Source organism: Pundamilia nyererei, unplaced genomic scaffold (assembly GCF_000239375.1).
Source record: "Pundamilia nyererei isolate P.nyererei 1_Seehausen unplaced genomic scaffold, PunNye1.0 scaffold00184, whole genome shotgun sequence".
Classification (NCBI taxonomy): Eukaryota; Metazoa; Chordata; class Actinopteri; order Cichliformes; family Cichlidae; genus Pundamilia; species Pundamilia nyererei.
Window position 1 is genome coordinate 281,606 of NW_005187585.1, and position 17,094 is coordinate 298,699.

A 17,094-nucleotide genomic window follows, 5' to 3' on the forward strand; every position below is an offset into this window, starting at 1 on the left:
CCTGAGGTGCTCCTGTGTTGATGGTGATGCTGTTGGAGAAGCACCTGCCCACCCTCACCACCTGAGTTCTGCCAGTGAGGAAGTCCAACACCCTCACTGGCAGAACTAAGAAGTAAATTATTTAGATGTGTTAGCTACTATGTTATTTGTTATAGCCTTTGTTTATTAATTTATCAACTTTACTATCTGTAATAAAATGATCTACATAATTTATAAAGCTAATAAAATCCCCCCAAATAATTCTTAAATTCTTGCTTTGAGAAATCTTACTGAAAATTATACAAATTAGATGAAAATTAGCAATGTAACTTCTCATATCACATATTTGCCATTACTGATGTTGTTGCAGGACAGGGTCAATATGACCCCTCCTGGGAGTTCTATTAAAATTATGGATCCACAGATTTAATGGCACAAACACAGACACGTGCTAAAAATACTGCTCATTTGAGCAAATGAGGTCACCAAAACCAGAGCATACTTCCAAGCTGCTAGTATAAAATAGTGCTGTCAGCGTTAATCTTGTTAAAATGACGTTAACGCCATAACCGCATTAACGCAGAAAAATCTCCGTTAGCGCGTTAACGCGGATTGCCCTGTGTGTGGGGCAGCATGGCGCTAATGCGTGACACGAGCTCACAGTAGTTATGCCCGTCTTCTGCATACAGTCTATAGTTGCTGCTAATTTTGTTTTGTTTTGTTTGTTTATAGCCACAGATGATTAGATGATCTGTCTGGGGACCTTTAATGCATCTAGCATTAATCTCCATCTGCCTCTTTTATCACTTTTCTGTTGTCTGCTTATATAGACATAGACAAGGCGCTTGGGCATTTTAATACAGGAGTCTCCCTTTTGGAGAGGACCTCAAGAAATTAAAATCTTTGGCACTTTTCCTTTGGCATCATTTTGTAGCCTGGGAGGTTACTGCTAGGTTGTAACTCTTTATAAACAAAGGTGTTCACAGTAAAGCAAACTGTGAATTAGCATATTTTTTCCAAAAAAGCTGAACAATGTAATGAAACTCACAAACAGACCAAGTTGGTGCTTCGAATTTCAGAGTTTTTTATGGTTACATTAATAGATTTTTACATATTACAGAACTTTTTTTTTCAAACTGCTTAAATTGCTTTTTATATTTGTGCTGTTTTATTATCAGCTTGTCAAGCCACGAGGACATTTGCTACAACACGCATCCAGGTAATACACGGTGTCACAAAACATAATTTGGCGAGCATTTTTTTTAACAGCGTGTACAAGTTTTGACAAACTCTGCGTGTAGTTTATTGTACGGTGAATTATTTATGATCAATTTAGCTCCAGAGGAGAACATTCATCACAATCTTGACGTTTCTGCTATTATGCTGATTTGTAGGCCTATCCTCTCATATCCTCCGATACATGTACGTACAAACGAAGTTTCATGGGGTTGCTAAGGCCAGCGAGTGCAAAATACAACCTGAATGCTCTAAAGCATTCATTGTGTGCAATGAGTGATAATTAAATTAGACTATAAACTGATGTTATTAAAAAGCGTGACACATTTAATTTATTAATTTTTTTATTGTTTTTGACCTGCGTCCAAGTATCAGACCATCAAACAAAAATATTGCAAAGCAGGCTACTGTTTTATTGCACTCAATGAATTCCTTGTCAGAGTCTGGCACCTGCTTTGCCCACAGTGCAGCTTAACTGCCAGTAATTTGGTTGGTTGATGGTAGCAGCAGGTGTAGCCCCGAGCTATTAGATGAGGTTCAAATTTCAGCCACGCCGTGTTTCAGAGCAATAGAAGGCTTGATAAAGAGGTTTCTTCATATCTAGTAAAAAATAAAACAAAACGAAAACAAAATCGGGAATTTCCAGGACTTATAAAAAGAAATGTATTCGGTACGTCTGTGGGTTAGTCCAACGTCACATTTTGTGGCCTTATTTTGAAATGTGCGCTTTGAAATATGAGAAAACATCCACTGCGCGGCAGCTCCCTGGACAAAAATACCATGCTGATGTCAGAGGTGAGAGGGAAACAAGCATGAGTACTTCGAGATGATTGGAAGTTAACAGTAACTTAAATAACCACTTGTTACAACTAATGTACGCAGCAGACCATCTCTGACGCCCAACATGTCGAACCTCGAAGCAGATGGGCTACAGCAGCAGAAGACCACACCTGCTGCAACTCCCATTAGCCAAGAACAGGAAACTGAGGCTACAGTTCACAGTCAGAATTTAGTAAAAGCAACATAAAAGCATAGATCCATCCTGCCTTGTATCCACAGTTCAGGCTACGTGTGTTGTAATGGTGTGGGGGATATGTTCTTAGCACACTCTGGGCCCCCTGGTACCAAATGAGCACCGTTTAAATACCACAGTCTATCTGAGCAGTGTTGTTGACCACGTCCATCCTTTTTGAGACCCATCTTCTGCTGGATAACGCTCCATGTCACAAAGCTCAGATCATCTCAAACTGGTTTCATGAACATCACAGTAAGTCAGCTGGACTCAATTGACCTCCAAGTCACCTGATCTCAATCCAACAGATGCCGTCACGTTTACATGAAATGTTTCCAGCAACTTGTTGAATCCGTTTCAAACAAACTGGCAGGGAAATCGGGGGGGGTCATCTCTGATGGGACTCTAATGCTCAAGAACACAGAGTTATGTTTCTCTTTAGAAGACAAGGACACCTTTCTTAGCTGTAAATAAAACTTTTTGGCACAAACCAAAACGAAGTCACTACCATGCTACGTGTTTTTGTGTGTGTAACAGTGTCTGAGACAGATGTATGTCCCCGCAACATGAGCATTACAAGCACACAAACAAACCGACACACCCACGCAGAGTCAAATGCAGCAGGAATTCTCGACGGCCTTTTAAGGCCACGGCGGGAGACGTTAACGCTGCCTCGCCGGTGACATCTTTATGCTCGAAGATGATTCTTATTAGGAAAAGAAATCGCAGCGATCGTGGTCTAAGTGAAAAATTAGCGCCATAAACCTCGAGCCGTCCGTAGTGTGTGGCTCGGTTTAGTCAAAACAGGACTGGACTACACCCACGGCTCTGCCAAACACACTGAGAGCTCTGATTCTGTTTACACAGCGGAGGCTGAATGCTCAAGGAAACACACTCAACATCGCGTGTAATTGCTCTGTAAGTGATTCTCTCGCTTGACTTCAAAGACGAGAAGAGCCGCAGTTCAAGGGTCAGAGGCTCGACTGCTGCCCAAATGCTCCCAATTTCCTGTTTCGTCTAGTGGCGTGAGCCCAAAGGGAGCCACAATGTGATGGCCACCTTCTGCTCAAGGCGAGGAGTCAAGAAGCTCCATTTGTGTCTGCTCATCCTTCTGTTAATCTCATGATTGTTGAGCTCGTGCTTTTTTCCTTTCCTCTCCGAGTTTATGATGGGTTTAAGCCTTTTAAAGGTTATACCATACAAAGTTACACAAGAAGCCTATGGAATGCAGCTTTAACTCCCTTATTTCATCTTGTCAGGATAAACCCTGTTTTACTGCCACGGTAAACAACATCCTCGCTCTCCCACTCTTTTCCCCCCCCCTTCCATCTTAAATCAGCAGCTGCGATAGGGATGTTCACATGCAGCACTGTGCTTTTTTTCCCATACTGTTGTACTTTACAGTAAAAAGCGAGACGACTTCATGTTATAGAGAAAAGGGGAAAGTTTGAGCCTGCAGAAAAAGACGTTTTCCTGTCTGTCTCAGGTTTCTCGCTGAACTCGCTGCACGGTTAGAACGAACATCAAATTTCGGTACATCTTATTATAGAAAGCACAACAGTCAGAAAACACAAAGTACACATGCAAGCCCCTTTGGGGGGGGTGGGGTTATGTGCGTGTGAGTGGCCCCGGCACTAAATTACACTGCAACATGCTCCCTCTCAAAGCCCACATCTGGGATTGGCCTTGACAACTGGATGCTGTGCTGCTCTAATTTTGGTTACTTTTGTTTATAACCCTATAATAGAGACAGTACAGGACCACAGGGCTGGGATGAAGGAGGACAGGACACAGGCAAAGTAAAAGCAGTTATTTTAAAAAAGCCTGTGGGGACACTGACTTTTTAGGAAAAGCATGAAGTTATAGAAAATAAATAAAGCTGGTTAAATTCATTTTTGGGGGGTTTGTTTTGTTTGTAGATGCTTTTCTCTTCTGTTTCCTTATAAAAGGATTCACACCATCACAGCAGTTCCCCGTCAAACCCGACGACTGCAGGTCGTAGCTTGTTGCGTTGGGTAAGCATGAACAGAACAACAATGCCAATCTGTAATTACACTGGAAGCAGATCAGGGCTTTGCCAGCCTACTTGCGCTCTTTGGAGTTTCAACATAATCACTAAATTCTCTTTACTAGCAACGGTTAGATGGTGCCGAGCAGGCTTTTAAACCAACAGCATCTCATTTCTCAATTGCTGCTGACTCGGGTCACATTTTTTCAGTCTTCTGTCGTCCAGCTTTGGTGACAGTGTGGAAACTGTAAGCTCCGTTACCTGTTCTTAGGACAGTGTGATCTTCTGCTGCTGTAGCCTGTGTGCATCCAGGTTCAGTGTTCACTGTTCGGAGGTGCTCTTCTGCATACCTTGGTTTTAATGAGTGGCTATCTGAGTTCAGCTCAGCTCAAAGCCGTCTGGTCGTTCTCCTCTGACCTCCAACATCAAGGCATTTTCACCCAGAGAACTGCTGCTTACTGGATACTTTCTCTTTTTCCAAACATTCCCTATAAACTCCACAGATGGTTGTGTGGGAAAACTCTAGTAGATAAAAGCATCCCTGTTGCCCGTTCTGATGTTTGATTTGAACTTCAGGAGGTCCTCTTGACCACATGTTGAGCTGTTGCCACGTGATTGGCTGATGAGATATATTCATTTACAAGCAGTTGAACCCAATTAACCTAATGAATTCGCTGGTGAGTGGATGTGAGTTGAGAACAAGCTTAAAAACTGTATCATAGTTAGTTTGAAATAAATGGATGTCATGTGGATAATAGTACTGTTAGTTGTTTTATATAAGAGTTTCTGTAAACCATTTTCCTCCTCTGGCATTTCACAAAATGAATTTAATAATCCTTATTATAACCGACCATTACAATTACTCATGTTTCTCTTTGTCTAAACTAGGCCATGAATATTTGATTGCAAATGACCGTGTCCTATGTGGATCATCTGGCTTCAGCTTTTGCCAAACATGACATTTTTCTTCTTCTTGGATTGATTTTAAAATCTGACATTTCTCTGAGAGTTACATTTTAAACCCATGAAACACCTGTCAGGTTTATTTTCACCAAAACCAAATTTTAGTCTCGTAAGGAAACTGATAATCATCTCTCAATCCTTTAGTCGCGTTTAAGCCAAACATTACGTCTGCAAATAAATAAAATTTTAAACTCGAGACACTGAAGGAAGATTTCTTTTGTTTATTGCAAAATTGTTTCAATTTTCTTATTAAAACTCACTGGCATTCAGTTGATTTGACGACAGCAATAACTCATAAACGTCTCTTGATTCTCCGATGAATGCTCACAGTTTTTGAAAAATAAAACAAACCGTGCACCACAATAAAAGCGGCACTGACAGATTCAAAGAAATTTGGACTCATCTTGCTGTGTAACTGAAATCTGACTCACTGTAACTCAAACCTGCATGGGACAGCGCAGCAGCATTGTGCAACAGCAAAACCCCTAATCTCTGCCTGGGGACAAATTACATTTGGGCTGTAATATTATCTAAATAAGGAATCATTTGTTTCATAACTTCGGGAGAAAACTCAATCACAGGAGAGCAGAAAGAAAGCAAACACGGAAAACGAGATTCCACAAGATCAGATCTGGATTGAGTTTAATTTAATAACTAAATTTCTTCCTGAATAACTTATGAATTCCTCGCCATCTTCTAGATTAGATTCTGCGTATAAAAATACTGCTTCGCCTGCTCTGCAGCATCAGAATCGTCTCATCTGCCTGCGCTCTTGTCTTCTCTGCTTCTTCTCGTTCACCTCCTCCGGCGCCGACGGGCTTTCTGCCATAAACCAGGGGCCCAGGAAGTTTACCCACAGCAAGTAGAGGGCACGGGCCGGGGCCTGGCACACACACACAGGACAAACTTAAATTATGACGTGTGTGGAAAACAAAATGAAAAGAAGTCGGGACTACAAAAGCTCTTACCAGCAGCCAGAGATACCAGAAGTAAGAGGAGATGGTGCTGAGCACTTGCACTATGGCTGTGAGCAGGATCACGTCCTTCAGGTGTCTAAAACCAGAATTAATCATCACTGAAAAAGAACATGTGACCACAGCAAAGGACACAGAGCTCTCATCAGGCCGCCTGGACCTTTGCACACGTGCCACGGTTCAGGTGGTTTCCAGCAAATGTTTCACCTCGGGCTCCTCGAGGCGTTACAGTAAAGCCACATTCACAGTCTCATCTTGGAGTCTCGACATGGAGTACAACCACATGAATGTCTTTTGGGGTTTTTTAAAGTACAAGCGTGTTACTGGCAACACTCCTGACCTCAGGCGCCACCTTCAGGCCTGCACACTGGACTCTTCCTATATTTTCATCCGCAATGAGGTTCCTCCTCACAAAAAAGTCAGGTCGGGCAGACACAGAGGTTGATGATTTGTGATGGACAATTTAGAGGTCCATCACCACTAGAGATTCTCTATTGATGTCTGGAGAAGACGGCGTTGTACGGGACAGCAGCCAAATCTAAATCTGGTGAAGCCTTTGCTTGAAATTGAACTACTTTTATAAAGCGCTCAAAAAGATGAAGAAGCACTTTTTAATCAGACTATAGCATCAAGTCAGTTAAAGTTGTGGGATATTGATCTGGTCAGGATGTTAATCGGTTTCAGCTGCTTTGGTCTTTATGAAATTATCAACAGGTGCACTAGAGCGGCGACGATGAGCCTCCTTTCATTTGTTGAGCAGTATATTAATTGTGTCATTTTATTTTTTCCAAAGACAAAAAATGCTGTGAGAGCTCACGCATGTTGTTAAGTGGAAAAACACCAAAAACTCTGTTTAGTTTCCACAATGCACAAGTAGGACAGATATACCACCGCACTTCAACAAAAGCTGGAAATGCCTCACACACCTCACTGGACGGTGTGAGACATCTTGGAGGGACGACTTACTCTGCCATTCCCTGCTCCATGTTTAGGTCTATCCCTCCGTCCAGGAGACTTCCATCGTCAGCAAACGCCGGCTTGGCCATGGCTGCCATGGAGCGGTAACTCCCGACGTACACCGCCAACGCGAACACGAGCAGCAACTGCCAGAGGAGTCGTAGAAGAGTTTTAAAGCCAGAAACATTCAATCCTATTTGCGGACATTCACAGTTTAAATTATGGTCTTTAAATAAACTCACCCATGTCCAAAATGTGGACGAACTGTAGAAAACCAAGAAATTTACAGCGGCGTATATCGCCTGCAGAGGAGCACAAGAGACCTGCGATCACTATTTCAAACAAATTATGAATTACATTTTTTTTAAAATAAAAAATGCACCTAAATCAATATATAAACACCCAAATCCTGCAGTCAGGACTTAAACTGATATTAGATCTGAGTGTCCCAAATAGTCAAAGCCTCAGAAAATGAAGTGTGAACACGCTTTGATCCCCTACGAATCAATTTCTCACCCTGGAGACCCTGTAAAGGCCTGAAAACATGACTGAAAACATCCAAAAACAACACAGGGCCTCTTACATTCGCTCCGAGGATGACTCTCGTGTAGAACTTCAGAGTGGCTTCATTCTCCTCGTAGATCTGCTTCTTTCCCTTCGTGCCAACTTTACCTTTGGGCTGATGGGCAAAACACAGAGGGCAATGACAGCGTTACCATACGTATCCAAGCATTTTAATTAAGGCAGGCGCAAAAGCTTTCAGATACTTCTTTCTTACTGTATGGTGTTTGGCTGGATCTATCAGCTTCTACCATAAATATCTGAAATAGAAGAACTCAACTCATCTATACCACCAATGTGTGTACGTCTTCAGAGTTATTAGATCTACAACTAGGTAGGGAACAATGTCTTAAAATGAGCAGGTAATCTTAGCGAAGATGTCACCTCTGGACTCGAGCTTCTCTCCAGTGATGACAAAGCACCACAAGACAGTAACACAGTGGTTGTTCCACTGGCCCCACTTACATTTGGACATAAAGCATATGGACTAGGGCTGTGCGATATGACCAAAATCTCATATCCCAATATAAAACATCTATCGTCCCAATAACGAAAAAATTTAATATTTTCTGTAAATTCTGTGACTCTCGGGTAGGTGAAGTGTTTCCAGCTAGGCATCGTGTACCTGGAGTAGAGTGTTTTAACCGATGCATGAAACTACACATTTTTAGACATTTTAGACACTTTTAGACAGGTTGTAACGTTCGCCGTTTTCTTTGTATTTATTACACGGCGTGCTGCAGGGAAAAGCCTGTTCTAACGTTTGAGTCTAAGGTTTATTTTTTAGCACCTGACGACTCTTTTTTTGCTTCTCATCCGTCAATACTCTGCATACTTTTTCACGTGATTCCGTTTATTTTGAAAGGTCTCAACAGGATCTTGAGCTTTATTGTGAAAGGTTTATGTGGAAATAAACAAGCGGACATGCGATGGTTTTACCGTCGTTGTTGCTAACAACAACGCATAAAAACAGGCGCTTGTCCATCTGTAGTGTGGTTATATAAAATATAAGAGAAAGAGAAAACTTTAAGAAATTAATATAGCCACTACAGTGACCATCAAAATAATGAAAAGATATTGCCGTAAACAGTTTATTTTGCGACACCACGAAATAAACCATAGCGTAAAATGAAAGGATAGACGTTTTTATATCGTCATCCGATATATATCGTTATATGAACAGTCCAAATTTTGGACTACACTTCATTTTCCCCAAAATTAATGTAAACACTTTAAGGCACATTTTCACGCTTTTCCAACCAGCCAGAGGCCAGCCAAGTATTGGGAGTTTTCTAACACCTCTGGTTAAGAAATGGCATTAAAAAAACGCCGTTTAATTATTCAAAAATGGCGCCTTTACTCCTCGCAAAGGGGCGATAGAAAACCGTTCAGTGCCTTTGCAATCCCCAAACTGCTCTGTTATGATGTCGGGGCAGCATGGGTATGTGCAACTTGTTTTTTTGCGGATGCCATGATGCTGACCCTACCACGATGCCGCCCTGGGCAACTCCCCATGTCGCCCATATCTAAGACCGCTACTGGTTGTACGATTTACAAATGCATGAGCATACACTCAGAACGTTAATTCACTTCTTCAGTCCATTAAATACGACGTTACTGTGATATAAAAAACAAAATTAGGTTTAAAAAGTGCGTCCTACAGAAGGAACACAGATTAAAGCTTCCACTCACATGAAACCTTTTCATTATGTTTTCAACTGATGATATCTGACATGATGCACAATAACTAAATATCAGTGTAGGGGTACAGTATCAGTAATGAATGAAGTGTGAAGGTTTTAGCAGATAAATGTAAACATCTTTGTCAAGATCAATTTTGTCTTCAATGTAAAATATTTTAATGCACATTTTTATGTGATTACATTAAAAGTTTGCCTTTGCTCTGTTTATTGTTCCCTCTGCAAAAATACAGGCCCGAATCAAAAGATGTTTAAATACCTTCTTCTTCTTCATCTGCCTCCATCTCACCCTATCCCTAGCATCCCCCTTTATCACACCAACACTCTGTGCGTCCTCCTTCACTACATCCATGAACCTTCTCTGTGCTCCTGCTCTTTTCCTCCTGCCCGGCAGCTCCATCTTCAGCATCCTTTATTAAATATATCCTCTATACATGTCCGAACCATCTCAGCCTTGCTTCTCTAACTTTGTCTCCGAACTGCTCGACCTGTGCTGTAACTCTGATGTACTCATTTCTAATCTTGCCCATCATGGTCATTCCCAATGAAACTCTTAGCATCTCCATCTCAGACACCTCTACCTCCTGCTATTCTTCAGCCACAGATCATCCCTGACACTCATCTCCACCTGCTCTACTCTCTTCTTCACCTCTCTCCGTTGTCTTGTATGACTGACTCCAGGTATTTAAACTCATCTACCTTCAGTATCTGTCTGATGCAGGGCATGCGTCAGCAAGAAGGTCCTGCGTTCAAACCTTTTGGCTGGACAGTGCGTGTCTGTATGAAACGCTTCTCCCATACTGCCGATACCAATTCTTTTAACCTGTACAGGCAGCTTATGTAGGGGAGAGCGGTGTGTCATGATTTATGACATGAATCATCATCAATTTGCATATTCTGAACACATTTTAGTGACCACCAAATCACTGTGATTTTTACTTAGTAAAATGAGTTAACACAACAAAACACACCTTTCAGCTTTTCATGTATTTTGGGGACCTGGAGTGTAAATGTGCCCGTCTTTAAAGCACTTTGGGCTTTAGGGACAGGGCAGCTTCTGTGGTATCAATGTGGCCATAAGGTGTAAATAAAATAAAACAGACATGGGACTCAAAACGAAAAGGTTCAGACATTTTTTCATAGTGTATATTTGAGGTATTTCTCTTTAATTTCCCCCCATAATTATGATAATAATTTAACACAGCTGAACTGAATCGGATAGAAACAAAGTATCCGCGCTAGTGTCCAATACCAGCGTCGGTATCGACACTCCCGATACATGGATCGATCCCTTCCACCACTACTGCATAGCAGCACGCGTGAACGAAGCCGGGGTGGGAGAGATCAAACGTGAGAAAGTGACAGAAATCAGATTCTTGTATTGAGTTTGTTTTCACGCCATCGCAGAACAAACCGCAGGCTTCTGATGCTCTCTGCAGCTGAGTCGGTGCATCAGCTGCGGTACAGCATTGAGGAAATGTGGAAGTGAACTACTCAGCTCTGCCGCATGTGTGTGTGCCTCACCGCCATTCGCTCTCCGGACCGGTGCTGCTGCTGCTCTCCTCCGCTGCCGTCTTCTTGGACATCGACCTCCGAGCCGCCGCTGCCGCTCTGCTCGTTACTGCATTAAACCCGTCCAGACTCTTGAAACACATCAGCACTCACGGCTTGTGTGGGGAATAGCAACACATCCGGCGCACGATTATGGCATCATCAGCTCCATTTCCGTCTCCCGCGTCTTTGCGTAATCGTTGTGTAGTTTTTTTCTGTTTGTGTTTTTTCAGGAGTGCGCAGCAGCTGCTCCAGTAAACTACTGCCATCTTTACCTCAGCTTAACAGTTAGTTCAGATTTTGGGCCCAGACAATGGCTGGCGACAACGAGGACACCGCCCTGAAAGAAGCCAGGAGACGCGAGCGTCAGGTAACTTTGGAGAATACTGACTCGGACATCGGGTTTTGCGGCTGGCTGCTGGTCGGCCTCTCCCTCCTCCTCGTGCTGCTCACCCTGCCCTTATCTATCTGGATGTGCATCAAGATCGTGAAGGAGTACGAGAGGGCCATTATCTTCCGCCTGGGGCGCATTTTGCGTGGTGGAGCCAAAGGACCGGGTTTGTTCTTCATCGTGCCGTGCACCGACAGCTTCATTAACGTGGACATGCGCACCATCACCTTCGACATCCCACCTCAAGAGGTTCTGACCAAAGACTCGGTGACAGTGAGCGTTGATGGCGTGGTCTACTATCGCGTCCAGAATGCCACCCTAGCTGTGGCCAACATCACTAACGCGGATGCAGCCACGCGCCTGCTGGCCCAGACCACCCTGAGGAACGTGCTGGGCACCAAGAACCTGGCCGAGATCCTGTCCGACCGCGAGGAGATCGCGCACAGCATGCAGTCGTCACTGGATGACGCCACGGATGACTGGGGAATCAAGGTGGAGAGGGTGGAGATCAAAGATGTGAAGCTGCCCCTCCAGCTCCAGAGAGCCATGGCGGCTGAGGCAGAGGCGAGTCGCGAGGCCAGAGCCAAGGTGATCGCCGCCGAGGGGGAGATGAACGCGTCGCGGGCGCTCAAGGAGGCCTCCCTGGTGATCGCAGAGTCTCCGTCCGCCCTGCAGCTGCGCTACCTGCAGACCCTCAACACCATCGCTGCCGAGAAGAACTCCACCATCATTTTCCCGCTGCCGCTGGAGATGATGCAGGGCCTCATCAAACACTGAGGAGGCTAAAATCCACACACTAACACAGCACGGATCACCTGACATATTACACAGTCCCTCCCTCTGTTAGGCATTCCTCTGTAACCATCAGGTAACCGAGTGGGCTTATTTTCAAGGTTTCCTATTAATAAGCCACGAATTAGTAATTATTGGTGTGGCACAGATGATAGAAAGTTATTATATATAACACTGCTGGGGTGGGTTTTATTGTGAATTTCCACTTGTGGTGTTTTGCAGTGAACCATGGCAAACACACCTACAGCAGCCCGATTTACTGCTGTAGAAGCCTTGAGGCAAAGCCTAAGCCAAACCCCTTTTTTACATAGCAGGGATTGAAACCCATAATTAATTATATTAGGGCATTTTACAAGATATGTCATAGATTAAAAAATAAATAAACTGGGATGAACACAAATAGAGTCATTATATTAAAAAAAAAGCAGTCATAAATGACTCCAGTCTGTCATTTACATAGCTCTGTGGCTGTGGAATTAAACCACTAGTGCTAAGATGATGCTTGGTGAGTTGCTCCCTGTGGTTTATAATACACTGCATTGAGACGGTGGCATTTTTATTTCCTTCTTTCATCTGAACCCAGCCTGCTGTGTTTAACCAGCAGCAGCACTCACACATAGATCAGGAAATAATAACTATATTTTCTTTTAGCAAAGCAAGTTTGCTCACTTCACTTTTCTGTTTAGCTGACCAGCCTCAGCTCTCCATCAGCTCTTGTCCATTCAGCATGCTCGCTCAGTCAGTCCAGAGCCGGAGGTGCCAGACGCCCAGCAAAATCTCCAGCGGCTGGCTCGGCGTGCCTGCCAATAGCTGACCGCTGACTGAATTCGGAAATTGTGTATGAGCCTTAAACCAAATCAGCGAGAGTGCAGTTTAACTCTTATCTTGTTACATTTTGGTTACAAATGTAGAAATTGTGAGTTTAAGTGCCTGATAGATATGTGGTCTACAGCTGCACACACACACACACACACACACACACACACACACACACACACACACACACACACACACACTGGTCTATATATTTCTCAGCACTGGTACAGCTGCCAGCATCTCAGTGCTGCAGTTATTTAAAGTGTTTTCATTATATAAGTATTCTGACTGTACTGTCTGTTACTATTGCCAAAACCTTACTGAATGTGTTTTAGACTAATTTTAAGTGTAAAACTCAGACTAACCTTAGACCTGACATCATCGTTGTTACCTTTACCTTTAGTCTCTCCCGCTCGTTGGATGTGATTGTGAGGATGAAGGACAAAAAGCTGACATGTTTGTGTGAAATGTTGAATTTGGGCTTCAAACCTTGAATGCCGTGAATATTGTTAATGTAATGTATTCCTGCCGATGTTGAACTTCGCTCCACTGACCATGAAGAAGCAGGGAGTCGTGTTTGAATAAGCTGGTCAGAAAGCGAGGATCAGTCAGAGTTACCAAGTAATTATACAGAAACATACACACACACCTTTTCTCTAGTTGCCACTATACTACTACATTATAAGCTGAAACAAGTCGATGGTTGCTGAACTTGTGTGTTTACTCTAAACTCTCTAATGATCCACAGCATGTAACAGGTGGACAAGCGGTTCAAACACCCACAGATGAGCAGCCACACCTCAGTACATGGCTGTCAGTTGTTTCTTTTATTTTGTTCATCCCGTCAACCTGTGTGGCTTCATTGTCTGCTTAGGTGAAGCAGAGGCTGTAAATCTTACAACCAAAAGCCTTAATGTACTGACATGTATTCATTTTACAGTCCAGTATCACTCTATGCACTTCTATACAAAGTTATCTAAAGAAGTTACTTTACCTATTTTATTTTTTTTAATGATATTTTATCACTTGCGCTCAAAAGCCAAATACTAGCCTTTGTATTAATCTGTATTAATCTGTAGTATATCTGCAGTTTGCATGTGTTTCCCTCTTTTTAGCATTTCAAGAACAGAGTTTCTAAATGGAGCTTGCATTGTTTAGTCTGTCTGTGATCAAGCAGTGTTTTATATATAGAGCCCTGTGAAGTTTATTATAGTTTTGCTGTTGCCTCACGAAGGGCTCGCTTTTGTGGGACAAACAGGTTTAAGTTACCTGTCGCTGCAGGATACAAAGGCTGTGACATTATACTACACTAACTTTTATCTCTTTTTTTGCTGTTACAGTGAAAGAGGAGTATCAGATGCTGTGGAGCTTATGTTAAGTCAAAACATGTGTGTTGAAGTTGGATTCAGGATTATTGTTGGTGTTTGCTTTGCTGACAAACGTATATGATTTTGTCTTGAGATATGTATATGACAGATAAAGGTGACAAATAAAGATCTGACTGAAAAGCAAGTCTCATCATTTGGCAGCTGTCTTCAAACACAGTAGGGTACTAAACTGGACAACTTATGAACAACTGTATAAATTAGCTTTAATTTAAATGATCGTCGGGACAAAAACTTTTTTTGATTGTTTTTTTTTATTATTTAAAAAAAACATCACATTCTCTCAACAGCCACTTTATTACATACATTTCAGCAGCACTGGGTTGGACCCTCTTACTTTCAGAGCCTCTTTAATTCTTCATGGCACAGATTCAACAAGGTGCTGATTTCTCTGGGATTTTGGTTCATGTTGATGTGATGGTGTCACACAGATTGGTTCATCCATTGCAGCAGAAATAGACTCCTGAGATCAGACTCGTTTCCACTCTCCTGTTGTTCAGTTAGTGAGTCCATATGAATTACAGCCTTGGTTTCCTGTGGCACTCTGTGCGGTCTTCTGCTGCTGTAGCACATCTGCTTCAAGGTTCGACATGTTGTGTGTCCACAGATGCTCTTCTGCATACCTTGGCTATAACTAGTGGCTGCATTTTTGTCCGGAGAACTGCTGCTCATTGGATATTTTCTCTTTTTCAGGCCATTCTTTGTCAATCCCATTAGATCAGCAGTTTCTGAAATACTCTGACCAGCACCAATAGTCATGCCAGGTTCACTCTTTTTTCATCATACTGATACGCAGTTTGAATTTCAGCAGGTTGTTTTTACCGAGTTGCTGCCCTATGTTTTGGGGATTAGATATTACATTAATGAGCAGTTGAACAGATATTATACCAATAAAGTGGCAAGTGAGTGTCAAATTAGCTAAACAAAAAACAACCAACAACCACAAAACAAAAAACACAACTAGTTGGATGAACTTTCCCCAAAATGTTTTATTTTTCTCTTTGGAAGTTATTCTTCCACCAGCCTAGCTGTTCCTGAATTCTCCAACTAATTTGGATTCTTAGAGTGCCAAACCTCCTTCCTGTAGTTGAAAGTGAGTTGTGAACAATGGACGGGGTTCCATCTGCTGGCCATTTCTAGAAGTCGCACTAAATAAATAAATAAATGAATAAATACATTTAAAGCAGAAACGATGTTTAGAATAGTTTTGCTATTCAAGTATTGTATTTGTTTTTTATGGGGTAAGGATATAATTTCTTTTATAGGGTAATATAAATTTTTTTCCTCTAGAATTTAATGTCATGGTTTAAAATGCCACAGTGCTGTCAGGGTCTCCTGCATGGGGTGCGAGATGTTGTCCAACAGAAATGACAGCTTAGCCACCATTCTCCTGTCACTCAGCACCTCCACTCTGTCCAGAGAGCATCCTAGAACAGAGCTGGCCCTCCGGATCACCCTGTTCAGTCTCTTCCTGTCCCCAGCAGAGATGCTGCTGCCCCAGCAGACCACACTGTAAAAGATGGCTGAGGCCACCACAGAGTCATAAAAGGTCTTCGGGAGTGGGCCATTCACTCCAAAAGACCTGAGCCTCCGCAGCAGGTACAGCCTGCATCTGAATTATGAGTCCGGCCAGTTTATTGTTCAACAACAAGGTACCTGTAGCTATCCACAGCCTCAATGTCCATACCTTGGATGTTCAGTGGTTGCAGTGGAGGATGTTTGTGCCTGCAGAAGTCTACCACCACCTCCTTGGTTTTACTGGCGTTGATCTGGAGGTAGTTCAGCTGGCACCAGTCCACAGAGTCTTGGGTCAGTTCTCTGTACTCCCTGTCGTCCCCATCAGTGATGAGGCCGAATACTGCAGAGTCATCAGAGAACTTCTGAAGGAAGCACTGGGAGTTGTGGGAGAAGTCTGCAGTGTAGATGGTGAAGAGTAACGGAGCCAAAAACATTCCCTGTGGGGCCCCTGTACTGGAGACAACCCTGTGTGACACACAGCTCTGAGTTCTCATGTACTGTGGTCGGTCGGTGAGGTAGACCCAGTATCCATGACGTGAGGTGATGGTCCACTGTGTACTCCAGCTCTCCTTCAGAACTGTGGGAAGAATGGTGTTGAAGGCACTGGAGAAATCAAAGAACATGATCCTCACAATGCTCCCAGCAGTCTCCAGCTGAGAGACGGAACGATGTGGAAGGTGAGTGACAGCATCATCCACTCCAATGCCAGGTTGGTAGGCAAACTGAAGTGGGTCCAGTGATGAGCTCACCAGAGGCCGAAGCTGAGCTAGGACCAGCCGCTCCAGGGTCTGCATCAGGTGGGATGTCAGAGCCTTCGGACGTAGAGTCTTTGGCACTGGTACAACACAGAAGGGTTTTCCAGAGCTGTGGAACTCTCCCCAGCCTCAGGTTTAGGTTGAAGATATGCTCCATCACCCCACACAGTTGGTCTGTTTCTCCCTAACGTTTAGCAGTTAGCACCACAACCACAGTTTAAAATTTTAACAAGAAATAGCTTTGATCTATTAAAAGTAATAGAAAAAAAATTCAACCACAGTGATTATACGATATTTAAAGTGGGATTTTGTATATATAGTTTTCCGCATAGGTTTTATTATTAAGCAGGACTTGGATTTATTATTATTATTATTATTATTATTATTATTATTATTATTATTATTATTATTATTATTATTATAACTACAACAACAATAATAATGTTGTTGTTAGTGGTAGCAGTAGAGGTTGAGATTGTGGTAGCAGCATTAAAAT

At 42.8% G+C, this 17,094-nt stretch overlaps 2 protein-coding genes across 2 annotated transcripts; one reads left to right on the forward strand and one right to left on the reverse strand.

The window, feature by feature from the left end:
* Window positions 1-5,404: 5,404 nt before the first annotated feature.
* tmem208 (transmembrane protein 208) lies at window positions 5,405-11,093 on the reverse strand. The gene is made up of 6 exons (XM_005746829.1): window positions 10,915-11,093; window positions 7,713-7,808; window positions 7,372-7,431; window positions 7,139-7,275; window positions 6,167-6,251; window positions 5,405-6,081 (listed from the first exon to the last, which is right to left on the reverse strand). The coding sequence occupies exons 1-6, from the start codon at window positions 10,918-10,920 to the stop codon at window positions 5,944-5,946; spliced, it is 522 nt and encodes a 173-aa protein (XP_005746886.1). The 5' UTR covers window positions 10,921-11,093; the 3' UTR covers window positions 5,405-5,943.
* A 39-nt stretch (window positions 11,094-11,132) lies between these two features.
* Window positions 11,133-14,448, forward strand: LOC102203017 (erythrocyte band 7 integral membrane protein-like). Its single transcript, XM_005746830.2, has one exon. It carries the CDS (start codon window positions 11,255-11,257, stop codon window positions 12,107-12,109), a length of 855 nt encoding a protein of 284 aa, XP_005746887.1. The 5' UTR covers window positions 11,133-11,254; the 3' UTR covers window positions 12,110-14,448.
* The last annotated feature ends 2,646 nt before the right edge of the window (window positions 14,449-17,094 follow it).